At 37.1% G+C, this 26250-nt stretch overlaps 1 protein-coding gene and 1 long non-coding RNA gene across 36 annotated transcripts in view; both read right to left on the bottom strand.

Annotated features, from left to right (window-relative positions):
• CEP128 (centrosomal protein 128) overlaps positions 1 to 26250 on the bottom strand; it is a 459693-nt gene that overhangs the window by 254483 nt on the left and 178960 nt on the right. For all 35 annotated transcript variants that reach the window (XR_014059627.1, XR_014059626.1, XR_014059628.1 and 32 more), the window contains 2 exons: positions 14979 to 15155; positions 10756 to 10815 (listed from right to left, as the gene is read on the bottom strand). Coding sequence is in view for 19 of the 35 variants with exons in the window: in XM_081510600.1 (XP_081366726.1) it covers positions 10756 to 10815; positions 14979 to 15155 (237 nt within the window). In the remaining 16 variants the exon portion in view is untranslated. The remainder of the gene's footprint in view (positions 1 to 10755; positions 10816 to 14978; positions 15156 to 26250) is intronic.
• Positions 3826 to 9588, bottom strand: LOC145513669 (uncharacterized). The gene is made up of 2 exons (XR_014059658.1): positions 9557 to 9588; positions 3826 to 5525 (listed from the first exon to the last, which is right to left on the bottom strand). It is a non-coding gene; the product is annotated as an uncharacterized LOC145513669 (long non-coding RNA).

Here is a 26250-nt window from a genome sequence, read left to right on the forward strand (position 1 = left end):
GATATATGAATGGCCAATAACCACATGAAAAGATTCTCAACAACTAGCCAACTAGGAAATGCAAATCAAACCACACTAAAATTCCATTTTACATCCAGCAGGATAGCTATGATCAAAAAAAAAAAAAACCACACAGATGATAACAACTGTTAGTGTGTATATAGAGAAATTAAAATTCTCATATACTAACAAGAGCAATGTACAATGGTGCAGTTACCTTGAAAAACAATCTGGACTTTCTTCAAAAGTTTAAATATATTTACTGTATAACTTAGCAAGTCTCTCCTAGGTATACATTTATAAGAAATAAAAACACACGTTCATGAGAAAAACCATGTTACTCAAAATGTCCATAGAAGCACTATTCATGATAGCCAAGAAATCAAAATAATCCAAATGAACATCAACTGGTAAATGAATGTTGTATATCCATACAATGGACAGTTACTTAACAAGAAATAGTAAAGTACTGATACGTACTACAACACAGATGAACCTTGATAATATTCTGCTAAATGAAAGAAATCAGTCATAAAGGATTGTATATTATATGATTCCATTGATAGTAAATGTCCAGAACAGACAAATCTATAGAGATAAAAGCAGATTACTTGCTGACTAGTGTTACCAGGAGATGGTACCAGGGATGGGCAGATATGTTAAGAACCTGAAATAGGTCATTTGTATGGTACATGAATTATATCTCAGTTTAGCTATTATTTAACAAAAAATAAAAGGGGGGAAGAGATATATCAACAAAAGCTAAAGTTAAATCGCCCTGCAGAGATGAGACCTGGCTTTAGTACTTGCTATACAATTTGTAGGCCTCTGTCTTGTCTGTATGTCACTAGATAAATACAGGAAACAGTGTATTAAATACAGTGGAAACAGTGACAGACTTTATTTTGGGGGGCTCCAAAATCACTGCAGATAGTGACTGCAGCCATGAAATTAAAAGATGCTTACTCCTTGAAAGAAAAGTTATGACCAACTTAGACAGCATATTAAAAAGCAGAGACGTTACTTTGCCAACAAAGGTCCATCTAGCCAGGGCTATGGTTTTTCCACTAGTCATGTATGGATGTGAGAGTTGGACTATAAAGAAAGCTGAGTGATGAAGAATTGATGCTTTTGAACTATGGTGTTGGAGAAGACTCTTAAGAGTCCCTTGCACTGCAAGGAGATCCAACCAGTCCATCCGAAAGGAAACGAGTCCTGAATATTTGTTGGAAGGACTGATGTTGAAGCTGAAACTCCAATACTTTGGCCACCTGATGCAAAGAACTAACTCATTGGAAAAGACCCTGATGCTGGGAAAGACTGACAGTGGCAGAAGGGGATGACAGAGGATGAGATGGTTGGATGGCACCACCGACTCAATGGACATGAGTTTGAGTAAACTCCAGGAGTTGGTGAAGGACAGGGAGGCCTGGTGTGCTGCAGTCCAGGGGGTCACAAAGAGTTGGACACGACTGAGCTGAACTGAAATACAGGAAGTCCTCATCTTATATGAGGATGTGATCTTCCAATTATGACTGTAGAAACTTAATTATGTCTGCTTCATTCCCCAATATCCACTTTGAAATACTATTGCAAATAGAAAAAGAAAAAAATTCCACAGCACAGAAAGCCAGAAAAGATAATCAATTCTGCCAGACTAAAGGATCACTTTCTACCAAGGCATTTAGGAAGAAAACAGAGTCAGCGTGAGGGTGAAAGATATACCATCATCCCCATCTAACCACAAATATGAGACAAGGAGTGAACCGACTGTTCTTTAGAAAGCATACTCTCTAGATAGAGTAGAGAAAATATTAGAGGCTGGAAGCCAAGAGGCTGTTACAGTATTCCAAACAAGTGAAAAATGCTAATAAGGACTCGACCAAACCATACGTATTTGAGACTTAAACGTAAGGGGGGTAAGGAAGAAGGAAGAATCAGCATTGATGGCCAATTTTTAGCTTAATAAACTAAAAGAGAAACCTAGAAAAAGCAAAGATTTAGGGGTTAAGAAGTTAAATTAGGCTGAAATAGACTGAAGTTAGGATCAAAACACACAGAAGTATAGATGATAATTGGATATATAGATCTAAAGCTCAAGAAATATGGTCAAGAGACACAAACTAAATCAACAGTGTAAAGGAAGCTAAAGGAATAGGAACAGATAAAATGGCCCCTAAAGAATATCACAGAGAGAAGAGAAGAGGGTTTAGAAGAGATAAACACAAGTGAAATTTCAAAATAAAACTGAGATATAAATGGAAATTTAGGAGGAAAATATGAGTCTGGGGCAACTAAAACCCAAAGAAAGAAAATATTATAACAAGGTAGATATCCTCAATGTCAAAGATTCAAAAGGAGGGGACAAGCATATTAAGTAATTTAAAAAATATACATTTTGTCAAAAATGATTACAGCTCAGCCCATCAAACCAAAATAGGACTAAAAACATGAATACCAAATTGTTTGTGGTGATTATGCCTTTATACCTACCAAAGACGAGTGTAAAGTATATAGAAAATATGTTTTCCTTTATTTTTCTTGAAAAGTTCCATTCAGGCTACTGTGTTACAAAAACAAGGGCAAGAAGGACACTACTTCTGACGTGGTGTCATATCCAAGGTTCTTCTTAATTCTGTTTTCAACCATAAGAGAATGAAATCCTAGCATTATTAGATCTTCTTATGCCTCAGAAGGAAAACAAATTCCATGTGGTAATAATGCACTTAATTGATTTTTTAAAAAATATTCACTACCAATTCAATTTTTTAACACCCAAGTGGTCCAAACAAAATGAGTCCCTGGGGATCACTAGCTTCCATCCTCTAGTTTAATCTACTCTTTTTCAATGACTTAATAGCAAATTTAAAAAATACCTTCAATTTCCTTTTTCTCAGTGGTTTCCTACCTATTCTTTATTCCATTCCAATCTTTGGCCTGTTGTTAAGAGATAATAACAAAAAAATTCTGTTTTATCATAACAATAATCCTACCGGTCCTGATAAAAACAGAATAATAACAAAAAATTATCTGCAACAAAGCAATAATCAGGTTTGATCTGTGTTATGGATTAAATTATACTCCCCTCAAAATCATGTTAAAACCCTAACCAAAGACACAGAGACTTTAGGGAAGTAATTAAGGTTAAATGAGGTCTTAAGGGTAGTGTCCTCTGAAGAAGAAGAGACACTCTCTGACTCCTAACCTTCAGTTCTTCCAACAACGGCCATAGCTCCCACATGAAAGATGACTGTCTATAAGGCAAGAAGTCTCACCAGAAACCAATTCTAGCACTGAGTGACCTTGGAATTCTAGGCCACAGAACTGTGAGAAAATAAATATCTGTTGTTTAACTCACCCAGTTTTCTTATGGCAGCCCTAGCAAAGTAGTACAATAAGACCTATGGCTTCAGTTAATTCCTGTTGAGCCTTTATTCCATTGCCATACAAAATTAAAAACAGGTCATAGTTAGATGCTTGTTATGAGTTGAGTAAGTATGCACAATATCTTATTAATCCTAGAAAACAAATTGATTTATGGAAATTTAACCAACCAATAATCAATTAAGAGAATCAGAGTTTGTTAGAGAAACACCCATTATCTTTCATTAAGTATCTTGGAGAAACAGCTTGGAACACAGTATAGGAATAACTTCACCAATTCCAAACAATAATTAGATGACAAGGCTATAAATCACAGTGCAAATACCATTCTATTAACCACTCACAAGAGTATCTTACAGATTACATAATAGGCTCATTTATTTAACTACATCAACAAATATTGCTAAGTAAACAAAAATAGGGCAAAAAACTTTAAATCAGTTTTGTTTTTTTTTTTTTACCTTCTTGGTTGACAGCTTGCAACTAGGTGGGAATATTTTTAAGTATCTAGTAAAACAATCATAGTGATATTTTAAATCTGTACAAATCCTCTAGTGAGATTTAGTGGAATAATATACCAGAAGTCACTAAGAAATGTCTCAAAGCTAAAACTAGAAAATTCAAATGAAAAGATTATAGTTGATAGAGTTAGCCATAGTATCAGGAACCATAACCTTGTTGCTTTTAACTACCATGCTTCCTTCATTAAAATTCTAAAAACAACTTTGAGAGAAAATCTTTATACAAGAACCAGAGATAAAAAGGATAGCAATTTTTTAGAATGTGCTAGATTACCAAAATAAGAATTAACCCAGAACTGCAAAATTCAAATTGAAATCAACCTCAAAATGTAATTCTTTCACTAAAACTTTCCACTTTTTTATTTGGTTTGAATATCATCTAGAAGAAATATACCCATATTCATAGTACATTTTAGAAAATACAAAATAATTCCACCAATTAAACTAAGTGAGTTCCCTGTGTACAACCTAAGGATATTTCCACCACAAGAAGATACCTGAGTATTTTTATCACATTTTGTTGTCGACACTGGAAGGATAAAATACTAGATGATCATTTGCAACCTTCAACAAGAATTAAATACAATGAGTCCAATGACAAACCTAAACAACACATTAAAAAGCAGATGTCACTTTGCCAACCAAGGTCTGTCTAGTCAAAGCTATGGTTTTTCCAGTAGTCATGTATGGATGTGAGAGCTGGACTATAAAGAAAGCTGAGCACTGAAGAATGGATGGTTTTGAATTGTGCTGGAGAAGATCCTTGAGAGTCCCTTGGACAGCAGGGAGATCCAACCAGTCAATCCTAAAGGACATCAGTCCTGAATATTCATTGGAAGGACTGAAGCTGAAGCTCCAATACTTTGGCCACCTGATGTTAACAACTGACTCACTGGAAAAGACCTTGATGCTAGAAAAGAGTGAAGACAGGAGGAGAAGGGGGCGACAGAGGATAAGATGATTGGATAGCATCACTGACTCAATGGGCATGAATTGGAGCAAACTCCAGGAGATAGTGAAGGACAGAGGAGCCTGGTGTGCTGCAGTCCATGGAGTTGCAAAGAGTTAACATGACTTAGCAACTGAATAAAAACAACAATACTTCTCACAAAATAAGGTTTTTTTAAAATCCACGTCACTGAAAAGACAATATTCATAAAGTTTATATTCAAGTGTGGGTCACACAATCAGAATAAAAAAACAGTGGCCCAGTGTTCAGAGCTCCAGGTTCCCAAACCCTTTTCAGAAACTAGCTTTATGTCCTTAGGTAAAACTCAAAACTCCCAGGATCTCTTTCTCATCTACAAAACAAAAAGTCAAACTTCACGATCTCTGAAACTGCTTCAGTTACAATATTTCTAAAACAGTGGGGAAAAACAAGTACTTGTCACCATATAGAGCATCAATTCAGCCGCTCAGTCATGCCCGACTCTTTGCGGCCCCATGGACGGCAGCATGCCAGGCCTCCCTGTCCGTCACCAGCTCCCGGAGCTTGTTATGCTACAGAAAGTATGGCTCTCTCGATGATCTGCATGTGTGAGATCATGCCCGACTCTTTGCGACCCCATCAACTGTAGCCCGCCAGGCTCCTCTGTCCATGGAACTCTCCAGGCAAGAATACTAGAGTGGACTGCCATTTCCCCCTATAGGGGGTCTTTCTGACAGAGGGATGGAATACGCATCTCCTGCATTGGAAGGCAGATTCTTTACTACTGAGCCAACTGCGAAGCCCCTTTGGGATGATACCAAATAGGAAAATCCCTAAATAACTTGGAAGCATATTTTTTTACATAACCTTAAAATGTAAATACTATTGATCAAATAATAACAGTTTGATATATTTCTGAAATCTAACCTGCTTGTTCCTTACTCACTGGTGATAGTTAACCTGAGGAAGTAAATGCAGTAGGAAAATGCAGCAAGTCTAAACGCTTTCTTAAAAAACAAACAAACTACTATTGAGCATTTAGCCAAGCCCATGGTAAGCACTTTCTCTGCATCTAGGAATATTTCATCTATCCCAAAGGAAAGATCTTTGGGGTGCATATTCGATACATTAGCATCAGAAGAGCAATGGCCCCTGAATGGCTCACAATTAAACACTGTGGCAGCCAGAAGTGCTTTACAAAGGAAAGGAACACTCTGATAATGAACATGCCCCAGGGGCTCCCTGTACTTGAGGCATCCAATTCTAATTTTCCCTTCAGGAGCCCCAGAGAATGAAATGACAACCCACTCCAGTATTCTTGCCTGGAGAATTTCATGGACAGGGGAGCATGAAGGGCTACAGTCCATGTGATCACAAAGATTTGGACGTGACTGAGTTACTTACTCATGGTAAGTACTAAAGATGCAACAAGGAACGGGATAGACACAGGTGTTCCCACAGAAAGTTTAGAGAAAGAAAAGAAGAGTAAATGGGAATTTCAACACAGTGGGATAAAGGCCGAGAAGGAAAAGATCTCCATAGCCAAAGAAGCATATCAATTCACCTTTGTGCATCTTCAGAGAATAATTAATACCAGCCTCCCAGAATTAAATGTGCTCTGTAAACAAGAGTAACAAGGCTCTTGTGATGAGCAGCAGCTGACACCAGCTTTTTTATTTTCTATTGTAAACTGATAACTTAAGATTTGAGATCGAGTGATGCCTGCAAGTAGTGTGGTTTCACCCTGAACGTGAGTGCCTGCTGGCTCTACAGCTGATCACCTGTCCCTATTTTCTCACTAAAAGTGTCTTTGCTACTTCTCATTTTGCTCCATGATTTGAATCTAAACTCTGATCTAAGACTTTGTCCCTGCTTCTCTTTAGGCCTTCCTGTCCAGATGAAACTTTCTGGATATTAATCCCTATAGTGGAAACTCTTCCAATGCTTCTGCTAGCTTGCTACCTAGGACTGTGCGTGCCTGTCTATTCCAGTACCAACCATTGACTGGGGTCTTCTAGTTTGAATGGAAATCCCTGGACATCTCCTTCTCCATCAGCCTCTGACATGACATTAAACATTACCTGCATATTGTCATCAAAATATTTCTTGAGTCTGTCCCTTCCGATGAATTGCTACAACTTCCTAAATTAGAACTTTCACCCTACCTCAACCAGAGACCTGGGTCTCACCAAAGACCTCTTAACTGGTCTTCTTGCCTTTGGTCTTCCCACCTGTATTCCACCTTTCACATCACTATCAGAGTGATGCTTCTAAAATATGAACATATGGCTCTCCTGCTTAAAACTCCTTCATGGTCCCCCGCTAAATGCAGAGCAGACCCAAGCTTTTAAACTGGCATAGGATGCTCTTGTTGAGGGACCTAAACTCTGCCCCCTCCTGGAGCCTCAGCCCGACGTGCTGTCTCGCGTTTTCGTGGTGTACGTAGCACTGCCAGATCCCTCGGTGTTTCCTCGGCACTTATCATGCTGTTTCTGTTCCAGGCAATCCCTACGACTGCTCACTCGGTGTGCACGTTCTTCCCTCTTTCCCTGGCTGGCTGCAACATCTATCCGCAGCATCCACCTCCAAGGCAGCTTCTGCCCACCTGCTACAGCTCTTACATCTAATATTAAAACGATCTACAGAAGTGTCAGCTTTTCTAGAGACAACATGTTCCTTAAGAGGAAGGATCATTTCTTTTCTTTTAAACATTTATTTATTTGGCTGCACTGGGTCTTAGTTGAAGCATGTGGGATCAGGCCCCCTGACAGGGGATGGAACCCGGACTCCCTGCATTGAGAGGGTGAAGTCTTAGCCACTGGACCAACAGGGAAGTCCGGGAATCACCTCTTAATTCATTCTTATCTTCACAGCACGTAATGGAGTACTGAGGCATAGTAGCTACTTAGTAAATTCTCAATTAAACTGAATAAAATTTAGCCTCTAAATGCTTTGTCAGGGTTTTCTGACAAAAACAAATTCCTTGTCTATGGGAATGCCCTGCTTTACTTAACAACCATCTCAATCCTCTTCCTCTCTGTCATCCATTATTCTTAGATTCATTGGTTATTTTATCTACGAGCCAGGTCCAAATCTTAGTTGGGTTTCATGTTTATGTTGTGTTACCACTGCCAACAAAGCAACAGGAACACAATTTCTACCCAGTCTTACTTCTTCTAGAATTAACACTAAAAGAAGAAACTCATTTGGCAGATTTATGAAAACAATTACAAAATGCCATCAGAGGTCCTTCTAATACTGCAAGATGTCAACATCAACTAGCTGAATAGCAATTCTACTTTCCATATAGCTTTTGTCCTTTGATTTCAGATCTTATCTTCAATACTTATAGAGCTGTCCAGTCATAGTTCACAGGAATTACAGTACTGTAGCCCATCAATAACCTAAGCCATCTTTCTAGTAAATAGATTCAATTCCTCCTTAGTCAGTTGGTCAGTGTAGTATTGCTTATCACGACCTTTTTACACTGTGGAGCTACAGTTGCCTCATGCAGCATTAAAACTTGTCTGATCGGAAGTTCAACCCCATTAAATGATAAGGGAAAACAGCTCACTCGCTCGCAAATTAAAGAGCTATGATTAAGAGTCATCTCTGGCTCTCATAATTTAACTGAACAACAGCAGTGAAAACTTTCTGTTCAGAAATGATAAAGATTTTAACTTGAAAGGAAATTCCAAGTACATTGCTCTTGTTGTCAGAATTGTGGAGTTGGGAAAAGAAAAAAAAAAAAAAAAAAGGGAAATGCTTTATTAATGCACAGCAAACTTTTAGCTAAAAAATTCTGAGACAGCAAAACATGTATATTCTAAAATTTCTATGCCAGCAGCATAAATACAAGTCAGGATTGGCTTCTATAAAAATGGTGAGGTACACACAGGATCACTGTATTGAAAGTATGAGAGAAAATTTTATAAGGTCAGGTAAATTTCAATGTTCAATCATAATATTGTTAATTTCTTATTAAGAAATTTTTTTTTAAAGAAGCTTCTCTAATGACTATCTGGTTTTCTAAAGTGAACTCTGTCTTGTACCACCTCCCACCTATATCTTCCTTACGCGTGAATCTCAGGGCCTTATCCCAGCTGACTCAAATATTCATCTTCTTGCCACTGTTATACTTAGCCAACTGGAGAACTACATATGTTTTGCATGACTAAGTTTAAACATATTTTTGCAGAAGCCTTCTCTGACATGCTGGCAGTATCACACCTTTCCATCCTCCCAACACAAACACCATAGTTCTTCCTTCTTCTGTATTCTCACGTCAGTGTTTACCTATCTCTATAACAATACAACTCACATTAAGGATTTCAAGGATATCTCAAATTTGTTTACAATTCCATTTTCCCTATTAACTTCCATGGCTTTCTAACACATATGCCCAATGTCTGTACACAAAAAATACATGACTAATAAATCTTGGCTAAATGAACAAGACTGGCTATATTTAAATGTTAATACACATAATCATGGGCTTCCCCTGTGGCTCAGACGGTAAAGAATCTTCCTGCAATGCAGGAGACCTGTGTTCAATCCCTGGGTTGGGAAGATTCCCTGGAGAAGGAAATGGCAACCTACTCCAGTATTTTTGCCTGGAGAGTTCCACGGACACAGGAGCCTGGGGGGCTACAGTCTACAGGGTCACAAAGAGTCGGACGTGACTGAGTGACTAACTGATACTGATACACATAATGGTAAGAACGTTCATTGTGAATCTGACACGGCATATAATCCATTCTCCCCTTCTTTATATCAAAAAAGAAGTAAAAGTGCCAGTTGCTCAGTTGCGTTTGACCCTTTGAAACCCCAGACTGTAGCCCACCAGGCTCTTCTGTCCATGGGATTCTCCAGGGAGAATACTGGAATGGGTTACATTTCCTCCTCTACGGATCTTCCCGACCCAGGGATGGAACCCACATCTCCCACGTTGCAGGAAGATTCTTTACCATCTGAGCCACCAGGGAAGCTGAGAAAGTCACGTATCTTAATGAAAACCTCACTTTGCTCATATTTTTAAATAAGGATATTGTAAAAACTTAAAGATTCTTTCATGTAATAAAATCCTAAGTTGGAACACAATTGGTGAGGTTTATAGTACAGTTGGTTTTCTTATAGAATTTAAATGGGATGGAAGATTTTAGTAACTTAAAGCAGAAAACTGTTCTAAAAAGGAATGCAAGTGCTTAAGCATTGATAATTTCATAAACAGATATCTACATCTTATATGATCACAATGTTCTACATATTTAAATTAATGAATTTCCAAGTTGACTTGATATATGAAGACAGCTGAAAACTATCCCACAGCGCAGGAGAATTTTTTTGCTAAAATTAACAAATTGTTCAACATTATTTTTTGTTACCTTCCATTACATTTAAATCATGATGTCAAAGAATCATGAAACAATCGAGTTATCTTCAGAACACACAGTATACCCTTCTCATTTTGTAAATGAGAAACCAACACACCCAGAGAGGTGAAGGATTTGCTTGAGCTACAGAAATATTTGGCAGCTTTGAGCTAACACTCCAGAACCAGAATATAAGTATATATATACGTAAATGAGGACTGGTTACAGCTTCCCTGACTTTTGTGCACCTCAACTTTCTCTCTCAAGGAAAAGATAGAGGAATTTGTCTGACAATCAATTTCAATATTTCAACAGTTTTACTTTCTCATTTATTCTCTCATTCCATGCCTGTATATTTAAGCTAATTTTTAAATATTAAACTAAAAGAACATGGCGGTTTCTTGAATGCATTATAATGATAGCCTTCCTAGTAATGAAGTATTAAGGCTTTCATATGTTCAGTTACATGTCAAAATACATGACTAGGCCAAATAGGATGACTTGAAGGTCATAAACATGATGAAAGCTTTAGGATTCCAAGATTAATTACCTTGCTCTCTGCTAACCAGCGATGTGGGTCATAATTAATATCAGGACTAGATGAAAAAACCTACAAAAAAAGAGGAAGTCATCTATTAGAAGTAGGTACCTCCCTAAAATGAATTTACATAAATGAAGATTGTACACCATTATATCCAAAAGTTTAGTCTCTAAAACTAAGGGTTTAAAAAGAAAGTTCACAGCAAGTATAAAACCAGTTCCAAACCATTATTTATTTAATACCTATTAATTTAAGCATGTATATATGTATCCATGTATGAATGTATGTAAATATGCAGCTCACGTATACACATATGAATCAACTCTCAAGTGCTACTTCTGCTTGAATCTGAGGCTGATCCATGGAGTTCTGCACAGCAAGCAGCCTCTCTTACACCAGTTTACTTCATTTTTGTGTCTTTTCCTCAGTCTTGTTCCAGATAATGTATTTCACAGTGAGTCAGACATAATTACATAAAACTTAAATATTTGTCTCATTTTTCCTTCTTCAATTTTATACTATGAAGGCTATTTTGTCTCATTAATGGTTGTATAGAACTGACAGAACCTAATCAATATAACTTCACACCAACTTTGCTTTGTCATTCATGATGGTAACAAAATTCTACAATAAATAGGTTGTCTATGCTAGATGCCCTGAGTTCCTTCACACCAACTCATTTATAAAATTACCGTTAGCTGGTTCTGCCTTATTACTGATAAAAGTGTACTCAAAGTTTGTCAGTGACTTCATAATTGTAAACACAAAAGATTTTCTCAATTTCTCCCTTTGAACTTTGTGCTACCCATGAAATTTTTGCATCAGTTTTTCCTAGAAATTTTCTGCTTAAAATGTCTTATCCCTCTGCAAGCAATGTCTGTTCCTATCTCCAAATACTTCTATACTTCCTGATGTGTGTGCACATCACTCCCCTAAGGAATAGCATTAGGTAATTCATTCAGACATATGACGAATGCGCGAGTGCTGACCACAGGCCACAGACAAGAGTGCCGTAGTCTCATATAACCTTTCTATCATCCATGTTTTTCATTATCTAGATCTCACTCAATTCTCATGCCTTTCCTGCTTTTTCAATGAGATTTTTCTTAATCTCTCTCGTTCACAGTGCTTTCTTCCTTTTCTACCTCTCTACTGTGTTGAATATTTGTTACCATCCATTTATCATTGATTATGTTGTTCTTTATTACTCTTTTTCATTGACCTATGTCATCATCTCAAGTCTTCAGTGACATAAGATACAGTACTCAAGATTAAAGACCAAATTTGAGATAAAACAATGTTTACATTTTGCAACATGCTTTATAAATTTATATATAGTTTAGTGTTTAAGAAAATAGTCACTTAATCACTTATAAATGGTGTGACTTAATTTTTCTCTAAGCTGCAGGTTATCATCTATAAAGTGAGTAAACTACCTCATGAGGCCAGGGCATAAATTAAATAAAATGGGTGTTAGCACAATATCAGGCATACAGAACACGATTACCACTTCACTACTAACTGCATATCAAGATGTAATTATCAATAAATACACTTCAAAGTCTATTATGACAAGAGCACAAAGTCTATTAAGACAACAGTTATTAGTCATAAAAAGATTAAATAAACAGAAGTCATAAACTTGGCAATATGAGTATATTACAAAAAACTCTCTGCATAATAATGAGAGAAATCATTAGTTGATCCTGCTATCTTGCACTACTAAGTGCAAGATATGATACATTTAGTATGTACATCACACCCTGATGTACAGCTTCTATGTCTTTTTTATCTTCATAATAACCCAACTTATAAATAGGACATGAATTCTTAGAAAGAATAGAGGTTACATAACTCATCCAAGGTCATACATTAGCAATTTGGAGAGCTGCACTTTGAATCTACGTCTGTCTTGATCCAAAGCCTATCCTCTGCATGCTCTACAAAGAAATGAATACTCTGACCAAGTATTAGGGGAAAATCTCTAGAATTACCAAAGATTGGTCTGTGAAAATATTGTACCTCTAATTCATATACTTTTCTAATTGTTCCATAAGCGTCTAACAACAGATTTTCAAACACTGCATGCACTTACTAATGTGGAATAAGTAATAAAAATGGTGGCTGAAAAAAGAAACTATAATTAGAAATAATGGCAACATTCCCAAAGACTTTTCACAGACTCTTTTGTTGCATATCTCTTCTTCAGTCCATTCCATAATAGTTACTTTCTACAAAAAATGGCTGAAAATTTCATCAGCAATATTTCAAAAATCAACAAATGACCAGGAATGATTGGAATTACTTCATTTCTGAAAATATTTTACAAAGACCACCAATCTCACCTACATTTCTGAACTACAAAGCAAAAAATCAATTTTAATAAACACCTTGGTGGTTTCTGTGAGGTGAGAACAAATGTTATGTTCTTGAGTATTCCTTTTTTTTTTTCAATTTTATAGGAATGAAACAACAAAAGTTATTAATGGAAAAAGATCTGCAATAAAAAAATGCATTCTTAAAAAAAACTTAATAGAATTTCCATTCTCATAGATTAACTTTCCACCTATCACTTAGACTTGAATTAGTCTTTCTCCAGGTAAAGAGGTGTAAAGACCCATTACCACCACATTCTTGAAAGCCTATTAAAGAATAGGGTACTTTTCATAATAGAATGTTGGAAGGGTAATTTGAATCTTATAAAGAAATAAAATGTTTAAGCAATGTGCTACATACACACTATGCTTTAGCTTGTAATTGACCCGTTTTTGTCTGCAAATAACAAGGTTTATATACAATGCAATCCAAACGTTTCTATTTTTATATCTCTACTTGACTGAAAACAAGCCATTCTGACATAAATTCTTAAACACAGAATAAATATTCCATAGTTAATCTGTGCATCTTCTAGATAAAATTATGATTTCAAGGGTTTAAATATATGTAAACAAGTTCTAAATAATGATAAAGCAGTGTTAGACAAGGAACAGAATAAACAAGTGTTATAACAGGACAGAAAGAGTTAGTTTTCCCCTAAAGCCAATTACTTCTCGTATTTGGCTCACAGTCTTCTCAAAGCGACATCTGAATTAAAAAAAAAAATGTATACAAAAGTATATATTGTAGAAATTCCATCAACTTCACCAAATTCTGCCAGTTGAAATATTTGCTTTAAAGCTGAATCCTAAAGCACAAGTGTAGAATATCATTTTATGTTCTTGAAAACATTATTTAAGAAAACAAAAAAAGATGGGCAGAAAGAACAGGAAAAAAGAGGGGAAAGTAGTTTAGGAAAGAATATTCTATATGAGAAAAAAAGATGAATGACAAAATATTTGAAAAGGTTAAAAAAAAACCTTAATGCATAATACGATAATTTGAATGCTGTTATATCATCAAAGGAAATAACTACAGGGGAAAATGATGGGCTAAACTATAATGTACTGTCGTTACACCACACCAAAGCACTGCAATGCCATTTGTATATAACTTAGCAGTACTAGGACCTAGAGTGAAGGAGGTACTTACTTCAAGGAATAAAAACATCCATGACTACTTCTGTTTTTATTTATTATTTCACTAGGACTACAAATTTAGTGGCAATAATCCATTTTAAAGACAGGAAAACTAAATAAAATGCAATTTGTTTAAACAGGGAAAGCAAATAGCATGGTAGAACTTGTTTAAGCTCCAGAGTTAGACACACAATATTTGAAGTCTTAATTCTAGCTCTAGACTAGATACATGGCCGGGGACAAGTTACTTATCCCCTCCAAGTCTTGCTTTCTGTTGCCTAAAATGGATTTAATGTGAGTATCTAAAGGACAGGGTGGTTTCAGAATAGAGAGAGAATGTACATACTGTAATTACAACAGTATGTGTAATATAGCTAGCACTCAATAGATGTGAGCCACTAATACACTAACAACAATAAAAATGGCTTATGATAATAAAAAATTCAAAATCCAGGCTTCTTGACTTGAAAGATTTCTCTTATAAGAAATTTTCTTTGACCGAGTGAGATACAAGCAATTTGGTGGAGTAACAGCATACTTTCTTTCACCATGACTGTGAAATAGATAAAATAGCTCATTCTAAAAAGTGTAAGAGGTTATTTTGTTCCATAAAACTCTCTGGAATAAAAATGTGATGACCAGGTAACTATGCATTGAATCGTATTATAATTATATATTAGGAAACTAACTGAAAGGCACATAGCAACTCGTAATTACTTTCAATTTGTCCATTGAGTCCCTGGAGAATGTTTTACAAGCTGCATCAATTTCCTTTCCTATCACCCCAAGGATGGATTCCTGTTCAGTCTCCAGACAAAGAAGTTGATCCTTGAGCTGCAATCTGGCCTCTTCCATCCTCCTACGGTGTTCTTCTTCATTGGTTATATGTTTTTCCTAGAGGCATTGGTAAGAAATAAAATCAGAGGTTAATTATTACGTAACGACAAGAAACACACGTCATATCTGTACAACGAACCCAAAGAAGCATATTAACAAACAGATCTGACTTTGTCCTTTGACTTTACCAAAATAACTTATTATTCTTCCTCATTAACTGATGTCAAGTAACAGAGAATTCAGAAGTACGATAATGAGTGAAATAGTGAGCAGATACATGATAAAAAAAATACTACAGTAATTCTGCTACCAAAAGAAAAGAAGTTTTAAAAAATCCTTCACCATTTTAATAACACAGTGCCATTAATGGATCAGAGTAAGAGCCAATGTCACAAACCGATTTTGAGTTTTCAATAAATATTAGTAAAACACTAGAAAAGCCAAAATGTTAAGTAAGTAGGTTTCTTCATTTCAGGGGGAAAAAAAAAGTGTTACTACTACCTTTATCTCATCAAAACACCGTTTCAAAAGGTCTAAGTTTCCAAACTCAGTCATACTATATAAAGTCATGAAAATTTGACAGAGATAAGAAAGAGCTACTTTTCAAGTAAATAAATATACTTCACGTAAAGGAGATTCTCAAGAACCTTATAAGAGATTACAAGCCTTGGGGACGCCCCCTAGTCAAAACAACTCTCCATCATTAGGGTTACACAATTTCATTAGAAATTCGTTAGAGACATTCAAGTGGTATTGCACAAGGCTTACAGGAAAAGAACAGAATTACTAGAATTGTAAGGATAAACAGCGGACCAAAAAGTCATGATGGCTGGCTAGTAGTTATGCCTCCAGTCATCACACAGTAGCCTAATGATCTTCACCTACCCTAGTAAACACAACATAAGCAGGAAGACATATGGTCAACCAATCAACTGGAATTTAAAATAACAAAAGGCTTTTTCAATGAAAATTCATCATGAAAGACAGAATGGTATTTGAGCAGAATAATCACACACGAATTTCCTAGCAATTCAATTTACTTTTTAAAAAAATGAATGAAACACCCTCCCTACAAAAGAACAGTCATTTCACAACCTGTCTTCTGCTCGTCTCTCCCGCCTCATCTCCCTCCTTTCCACTCCCTCATATTTGCAGCTTCTCAAGAACACCTACATGTGTCTCCTCTAGCTGCATCTCATCTGAACAACTCACTCTGAAATTGTGCTGTGTCAAAATGGAGCTAGCAGTCCTGAGAAGGCATATACCTTCATGAATACATCTTCCTGGTCAGGAGCTCAGCTTTGTAGACTTAGGAGCTGGAGTTTCACTGCTTTCTGGTCCTCTGATGCAAGTCATCTTTCAGCAGTAGAGCACAATAAGCTCATAAGAGACTAGCGGACAGACTAGAATATCACTCAGTTTACTACATTAGTTTACAATGAGAACCATAACTGCCATATGGATCAGCATGCTCATGTCAGCATAAACCAGCATGTTTTCTCCCTGTAGACCAATCTAGCTGGAAAGGCAAATTATAATCAGAATGTTGCTTAATGAACTGGAAATCTGACCAGAGAAGTCTGTTTCATGAAACAACATTTAAATGGCATCACGCTAATGGCAGCCTGGCATGTCCAACTACATGTCAGGGCTTTCAAATCACAGTAACAAGAGTGTTCCATTCTCTTGGGTAGTGTTTGGATGGAGACTGTTCCAGTACATCTCCCTTTCTCCTTTGTCCACACTCAGTTTCTGCTCAAACTCTCCCTCCTGATGGATATGTTATCTTTTTAGATGATACTCTGCTAAGTCTTAACTTCATCTAGAAACCTTTCACAAAAATTAACATCGTGGCCTGGCTCTGACAATAATGGATGATCTCATAGTTTTTTACTAGAAAGAAACCTTACTGCCAAGTCCCTAGTTGAGGATACTTGCCTCTGTATTGTTATGCACCTACCCACCTATGCTTCTTATCTTTCAAAGTTTCTCCTTCAAATCCCAGTCTCCTTTCATTTCTTATCTCCCAATGTGGAAGGTTCCCACAGTACATTATGTATACCATAGTTTTTTTTAATGTATTAAGCTATAATAAAATTATTTGGTCATGCACCTGTCTCCCTTAAGAAACTGACAATTTCAGGAAACCACAAAACATATTTACAGCCATCTTTAAACTCCTCCACCTTGCTAAATAAGTGATTTGAACATTTTTGAAGACAAACTCAACACTGTCAAGGCCATTTCATCAATTACCATGCAGGTCTCTATACTCAAAGGCCACTGAGCTGTGCTGGGTTTCCTATACAAACAAAGTCCTCCCATCAAACAGGCTGCAGTGTTCTTGCTGCAGGCCTGTGGTGTGATATTAATAGAGAAAATGCTCTATCAAGGGTGGCTGACATACTTAGGGAACAACCGTTCATACTTTAAACCCACATGATTCACAATAATGTTCTAACTGGTTTTTCTTTTCCCTTTTCCCTCACAGACATCTTTCTTTTTCCCACTGTCACTTTTCTGTGCTCTCTGCTACTTGACTCATTAAAAAGAAGACAAAACTATTTCCAGATTTTTATAGTCTTAAGAAATGCTGATCCCGTCAAAAAGAATCTACAAGTTCAATCACTTTAGCAAAGGCTGAAAATTTCATTACCCACTTCACTTCCTCTGCGAGACAGCATGCCATGTCCAATCTCCTTTTGAAGTAAAACTCACAGAGCTACAAACTCACATGAACCTTAGTAATAAGTGGGTTCAACTACCTGCTCTTTCAGGATCCCCTTCTGTGACATTTATGACAGGTGGTCATGCAACCCCTACCTACATGACCAACTCGGGTTTCAAGGAAAAGAGTACTTGACAAAAATGCAAAATCCTCCCATGAGCCTAAGCGCTATACTCAAAAATTAAAGCAAATACGTGAATCCTCCACCCCTACTAAATCTTCTACCATTCCAGGTAGAGGTCTGTATTCTTTTATTTAATTAGGTGTCAGGCACTGTACCATACTGGTTCTCCATCCTTTTTGCATGCCCTTCAAGACCCTAAGTCTAAGAGTTATAATAAATAAGCTCTTCCACTCTGTACATAAGCAACTGTAATTTAATTTTTTCACTGGCTCTATAAATCTTTATGGAACACCTGCTATGGCAATGCACTCTTCTGAATGCCAGGGATAGAGGAAATGAGATAGATAAGCCGCCTGTTCTCACAGAGCCAACAAGTTTCAACACTTCTGTTTTATCCCAGTTCTTCTGCCTTGAGAATATAAATGTGAACACTAGCTGTGGTACCCAGAGAATCAGCCGTTTTTCCCTCTTTCACGTTTCAGAAATAACTCTACCCATGCGTTGTGTGTGGGTGCTAAGTCGTGTCCAACTCTGTGCGACCTTATGGAATGTAGCCTGCTGGCTCCTGCCCGTGGGATTCTCCAGGCAAGAATACTGAAGTGGGTTGCCATGCTGTCCCCCACGGGATCTTACTGACCTAGGGATCAAACCCCGTGTCTCTTATGTCTCCTGCATCAGCAGGTGGATTCTTTACCATTAGTGCCACCTCAGAAGCCCACCAATGGGGCAAGTACAGCTAATTCTATAGGAAGAAGTTAAACTGGTTGATATTGATTCAATCAACCATCTCACTGGGGCCACATAGGTTAATAAAAGCAGATGGCAATATTTAGGCACCCTGATGGCTATCCTGTGGCCTTCTAGTAAAATTAGAGGGAGAAGTAATTCTACAACAACATGAACCAAAAGCTACCATATTTCTAGAGAACCAGAAGTAAAACAAGGTATTTCAGAGACTATTTAAAGATATGGAAGACATGGATAGTCCAACTTCAATGTTTCAGTGTGAAAGGACACAAATGCTTGGGTCTTAGGAAAATAAGGAGATTCTTTGCAGGGGATAGGGGAGTGAGGCTAGATGAAGCTGACTATAACAGTCTATACGATCCAAGAAGAGGGATATCAATAGACCATGACTGAATCTGAGAAAGAACCACCTCAGAAAACAAAAGTGAAAGTGAAAGTCGTGTCCAACTCTTCGCAACCCCATGGACTACAGAGTCCATGGAATTCTCTAGGCCAGAATACTGGAGTGGGTAGCCTTTCCCTTCTCCAGGGCATCTTCCCAACCCAGGGATCGAACCCAGGTCTCCCGCATTGCAGGCGGATTCTTTATCAGCTGAGCCACAAGGGAAATAAACCCACCTTTAATTTTATGCATAAGGAAAGCAAAGTTCAGACAAAGAAACCTGACAAAAGTCAAAGGTCAATAAACCCATAAGTCCCCTGACTTCCTTACTAGTGCTCTCTATTCAAATGCTGTCAAGGTTGAGTTCTTGAAACTGGAGTTTAGAAAGCCAATGTGAAAATCTCAAAAAAGTTATCAGGAGATTATATGGGTACTAATGTAGTCATAAAGTAGAAGGAATAACTCAAAAACATTTCTGAATGAGTCTTATCACTACAAATGAAAACAAATGAAACAATAGCACAAAAAAAAGGGAGGTAGACCCAACAAGAAGGAAAATCACCAAGCAGGCACAATACCGTAAATGTTTACAGGCTATCGCTCTCCTCTATGCTGGAGATATACCTTGTATACACATAATCTCCTCTAGACTAGTTAAAAAGTATAACTGATACCACACTAAAGGTATGGTTCCATGGTCAAGACAGCAAAAGTTTCCTGATGCTTCCACTTTAAGACAGGAAAGGCTTACATTGTTGACATTTGCGTCGACAAGAAACAAAAATCATAATACTCACAATGTCATCATACACATACACACACACACACTGTTGACTGGCTTAATCATTGAACCTATAATTCAAAGGATAAGAAATGCTCCTCTAATTAGGACATTCATGTTCCCAAAGGCTATAAAGATTACAAGGAGACATGATCTTAATGAAAATAGAATGACTTCAATAAAAACCAGAGCATATCCAAAATGTTATCTCCTTGGTAAAAGCATATGAGAGTCCTTCAATGTCTTAAGTGTTCCAGAAAAGTCACTGTATTTCCAATACTGTTATTACATAAAATGAAAACAGTTCTTCATACACTTTAAGAGAAACATTATAGCAAATAAAACATAGGCACACCACTGAATAAATCATTAATTTACAAAGCTAATGTTTTTCCTTTACTGAAAAGTAACCTGAATAAGCATGCAATATTTCAGCCCCAGGGCCATCTATAACACATGACTGGGGCGAGGGCGTGGAGAGGGTAAGTGGTAGAATTTAGAAATCAAAGTTTAAGGCCAAAATTAAAGCTAATAAAATGTAATTAAAGATTACTAGAAGCATGGCTTGTTGAAACTATAGATCTGTACACATTACCTAAAAAGTTTTGAGAAAGAGTATTTCTGTAACTCAAGATAACTATTATGCCTAAGGTTTAAATCCAGGACACTAGCATTACAAGGCAAATTATGAAACTATCCTGAACAAAAATTGGATCTGTCTGGAAGCCATTTATCTGACTCTCTAAAGAAGGCTCCCATTACTTCTGCCAACAGCATTGACTCAGCTGTAAGAAAGCTAGTACACGATATGAAATGCCAACCAGGGCAGAAACTGCGAGTGACTAAAAGAAAGGATCTACTATGGATTCTATAGGAAATTTGCAAAGACTTTAATCTGAAAAATTACTAACCTGCAGTTCAAGCTGTCTTGCAAAACAGCCAACAAATAAATAACACATTGATTGCGATCACATAGAACTACTTTTTTCAAACATTTGTTAGAAGATCTTACATGAGGGTGGATTTCTTAAATTATGCCTATATATTAAACATCTGGATAAGTATCATAAAAATAAAAACAGAATAAAGCAACAATAGTTCAGATAAGTTTGAAAAAGTCCACGAACTCAACCTATGGGAGCCCAATAATACTCAGTGACAGGGGATGAGGGAAAGTCATAAACTAAGTATTTTACTTGTTATTAAAGTCCAATAACATGCACCTACTTCATCACCCACATGAATATTAGAATGACAGAGGTGGCCCGGGTTCTCAGGAATACTAAGTGCCCTGTCCGTTTGTTCTTCTGGTACTTGATATAAGCTCCTCCTGTAGCACCTACTAAACCTGTGTGTCTTCTATGTCTGTGTCCTCATCCAACTGTGAGTTCCACTAGGGCAAAGATCTGATTCCTCTTCATTTCAGTATCCCAGCACCACTCATACACTGATGATGGAAATGTAAGTGGGTATAACCACTATGAAAATCACTATGAAGGTTCCCTAAAATATAAGAATAGAACTACATATGATCCAGCTATCCCACTTCTGGGCATTTATCCAAAGAAAGCAAAAACACTAATTAGAAAACGTATATGTTCCCCTAAAGTTGCCTGTAGCATTATTTACAACAGTCATGATATAGAAACAACTTACATGCCCATATGGCTTCCCACGTGGCACTAGTGGGAAAGAACCCAGCTGCCAGTGCAGGAGACACAGAGATGCATGTTCAATCCGTGGGTTGGGACAATCCCCTGGAGAAGGACACGGCAACCCACTCCAGGATTCTTGCCTGGAGAATCCCATGGACAGAAGGTCCTGGTGGGCTACAGTCCATGGGGTCACAAAGAGTGAGACACAACTGAGCGACTAACACTTTTCACTTGCATGCTGCCGTGTATACAGGAGTAGAATATTGTACACATGAAATTTATATAATGTTATATACCAATGTTACCTCAATGAAAAGTAAATTAAAAAAAAAAGAGAAAAGAATGTCTCCCATAGCAGTCAATCGATAAATCTTTCTGAAACATAAATATCCTTTTATGTTCCAGTCATGCCACTAGTGTTTATTTATTTTTTTAAGTGCATTTTCTGTGTGCCAAGCATAGTAGTTCCCAACTATACAATGAAAAAAAAAATAAGAAAAAACTAGAATCTCTAAACTTAAATAACTTCTTGTGTTTCAGTGCGTTTGTTTTTGGAATCATTAATTAGTAAAAATCACTGATGGCAAGCAGTTTATCACTAGAGGGTTATTATAATGATCAAGGTGAGCTGATGTCACAAAAGTAAAGGGCCCGTCAGTGGTGAGAAGTAAATCAGAATAAACCTTGAGGATAGACCCACTAAGATCTTCTGATGAGTTAAGTATTCATCAGTACCTTTAGTATGAGGTCTATGTGTGAGAGAGTAAAACAGTTCTTACATGTATTTAGAAAGCAAAGAACATTGTAATTCCTTCTAGAAGATTAAAATCAAAATGCTACTATTTTTTTAGTTAGACAGACACTTCCTTCCTCTCTGTAAGAAGATGCTTTACAATCTTTCTTTCAAAGGAGGGAAGAAATTATGACTAATAGTATGTAAGAATAAGAGCTGTAGCACTGTCCAACTCTTTGTGACCTCATGGACTGTAGCCCATCAAGCTCCTCTGTCTACGAGATTCTCCAGGCAAGAATACTGGAGTGGGTTGTCATGCCCTCCTCCAGGGGAGCTTCCGGACCCAGGGATCGAACCCGTGTCTTTTATGTCTCCTGCATTGGCAGGCAGGTTCTTTACCACTAGCACCACCTGAGATAACTGAAAAAAGTAATGGCATAATTAGAAACCTTGATAGATGACTTGATGTATGTTAAAGCTTGAGTGTGAAAGACTTTCCAGTCTATAACCTGGTCTTAGGCAGGCTTAGGAAAGTTATCCATAAAACAGAAGTCAAAAAAATGGAAATTCAAACTTAAACTTCTAACCCATTTAAGGAAATTATTCTTGCCTCAGGGTTTTAGTTTTTTTTTTTTTTAAGGAGAATACTGAACAATACAAAAGTCATCGGTAGTACAATCAAGAAGGAGTTAGGATACTATTGGATACATTCCTAGAAATTAATATTCACAGCTGGAAACAAAAATGCCTCTAAAGAGTATTTTACATATTCATTAAGCTTTAGGACCATTTTGTAATTATGACGTATTTCTCTTAAGTCAATGCCTGGAAACACAAATAACATTAGTTATTTAAAATCAGCCACTTTTGATGCATTTCTATTTCTGAAACAAAACATGGACAGGAAACAAACAACTAGAGTTTCAAATTATGCATCTGGAAGGAACACTGTTTAATTTTCAAAAGAAAAAAATGCACCATTCATGTCCAGAGAAATGTTTATAAACTTAGAGTGTCTTTAGAAAGCCAACAGATTTTGTTTCTCTCCTCTTTTTCTTTTCCTTACAGGATGCTAAAGTATGCATTTATTCCTACGAAAGACTATGGGGGGAAAAAAGTGGAGAAACAAATCTCCAAATAATATAACTCATGTATACAATAAGTATCTTCTACTTATTGGCTTTTCATACATTTAAAGAATATTGCCTGTTCAACATTAAATGAAAAACAAGGACTGAGTCAACAAGTGCTTTCAATGGTGATAAAAGAAACACCATGTAAAAAAACCTGGACGTTCATCGTATGTATCTTTCAGGGTCTACAAGGCAAGCTAGGCCTGCTCAGCATCTGGCAGAGGACTGACACACAGGCTGCAGAAACCTTCAGGGGGCCTATTCCTCTTGGCTAATTTACACACCCCAAGCAACTATGTATCATCATTCAGTGTAACTCCTATACTCTGGATATCACTCACAGTTTCACAAGGAAATGAAATCAAACGAGTAATACAGGATTTTCGAGGAAAGTGCTCCAAAGACTTCTTTCTTCTCAAGCTCCTGTAGTTATCAACCACTCAGCAAGTTAAAGATCCATATAGTCAAGGCTATGTTTTTCCCAGTAGTCATGTATGGATGTGAGAGTTGGACTATAAAGAAAGTTGAGCACTGAAGAATTGATGCTTTTGAACTGTGGTGTTGGAGAAGACTCTTGAGAGTCCCTTGGACTGCAAGGAGATCCAATCAGTCCATCCTAAAGGAAATCAGTCTTGAATATTCACTGGAAGTGTGGATGCTGAAGTTCCAATACATTGGCCACCTGATGTGAAGAACTGACTCATTGGAAAAGACCCTGATGCTGGGAAAGATTGAAGGCAGGAGGAGAAGGGGACGACAGAGGATGAGATGGTTGGATGGCATCACCGGCTCAATGGACATGAGTTTGAGTAATCTCAGCTCCAGGAGTTGGTGGTGGACAGGGAAGCCCGGTGTGCTGCAGTCCATGGGGTCGCAAAGAGTTGGACACAAGTGAGTGACTGAACCAACAGCAAGTTAAAGATTAAATGCTTCGAAAAGTGAAAGTGAAAGTGTTAGTAGCTCAATCGTGTCTGACTCTCTGTGACCCAATGGACTGTAGTCTGCCAGGCTCCTCTGTCTAGGAAATTTTCCAGGCAAGAATACTGGAAAGGGTTGCCACTTCCTCTTCCAGGGGATCTTCCGGGCCCAGGGATAGATCCCACGTCTCATACCTGCTGCATTGGCAGGCAGGTTGTTCACAATTTGAGCCACCAAGGAAGCCCTTCAAAATGACTCAAAATGCATCAAATCCAAATCCAAATCAGAGGTCATAAAGATACAAAGTTGGACGTCACTCCTTAAATCCACTTAAAACCAACCGGTTAGACTGTAGATGGTTGGTAGAGAGTACACTGCCAATGGGAAAGAGGTAGGAAGTGGCTTCTCCACACCTTCATTTCAGTCTGGGGAAGTGTGAAAGTGTTAGTCGCTCAGTCGTGTCCGACTCTGCGACCCTATGGACTGTAGCCCGCCAGGCTGCTTGGTCCATGGATTCTCCAGGCAAGAATACTGGAGTGGGTTGCCATGCCCTTCACCAAGGGATGAAGGTCTCCCACGTTGCAGGCAGATTCTTTACCATCTGAGCCACCAGGGAAGCCACTTCAGTTTGGGAAATGGAGACCAAATTTCCTTTCATACATCTCTGTGCCTTGCCTCTCCGTCTATCACAGCTGGAAGAGGTCACTCCATCGATGCATTCTAAACGTGTTTCCTAACATCTGGCTGAGTGATTCATACATGGTAACACTCTGGTGTTTCCATCAATTCTCTGAAAAAGGACGGACTACTCTGGATTTAACGACTATCAGGGATTCAGTTACAAGCAGTTTACAAATAACAAATGATAAATTTATAATTTTGCCTTCAATTTGACCATTTTATTATTATTTTCATTATTTTTTTTTAATTGGGAGAAACCTGACAGGAAAGTATTCATAGTATCCTAGTTAGTGTTTAAAGTGTCTGGTTTAAAGTTTGCCACCAAATTAATATGTAGAAGTTATAGCTTTATTCTATTCACAGCATGTAAAAAAGATGAAGCACCAAAGAGCATATTTTGTCTAAAAATGGCCTAAAGTGTAATCATTAAAATAAATGCTACAAGTCAACAGCTCATTAACTTCTACTTCTTTCTCATACTTGTGGGGGGAAACAAACAAACAAACAAAAAAAAAAAAACCAGAGAATTCTGCCTGCTACTATCAAAGAGTTCTTGGTAAAAATTGTAAAACTGCGATTTTAGCACAGTGAATATTTTATAGAACAGATATCTGACAATCATATACATTTTTTCACCTCATGAAAAAGAGCAATCCTAAACAGATGGTCAAATTGGAAACAAAACAAAATTAAACAATGCTGATTCATTTTTTCCAGTCATAGATATCTTTTATGTGGAAATATCAGGTTTTAATTAGACTTTTCTAAAAAAATTATTGATGACTTCTAATCCAAAATTTATGCAGACTAAAAACAAATAAAGGATATGGTAATCTGTTGACTATAATAACAACAAATTTAAATTCAACACTAAAAAAATCAATGAAAAGACAGAAACGTGACTCATTTTACTGGCAGTAAATAAAGGGGAAAATACAAGAAATCTGTGCTCATATCCTGTTTCCAACACAAGCTGTGCAATGTTGGGCAAGTCACAATACCATGCTCTCAACCTCAGTCTCCAGCTTATGTAAAAATGGCATCATCACTACACTTGCAAATCTGAATTATAATGATCTTTTTAAAGATCCACATTTTATATAAGCAAAAAATTTCTTAAGTGTTTTTAACCAATACAGCCATAGCTTTAAATATGTTGCTATGTGTCACTTCACAAACAATTTAAATAACGGATTTCATGAGAAGGAACAAAACCACATTTCTGCAAACCCTAATCTATTCAATGCTTACATTCCTGTGAACTGCAATT

This window comes from Giraffa tippelskirchi, chromosome 7 (genome assembly GCF_054371585.1).
Source record: "Giraffa tippelskirchi isolate mGirTip1 chromosome 7, T2T-mGirTip1v1.2.pri, whole genome shotgun sequence".
Lineage (NCBI taxonomy): Eukaryota > Metazoa > Chordata > Mammalia > Artiodactyla > Giraffidae > Giraffa > Giraffa tippelskirchi.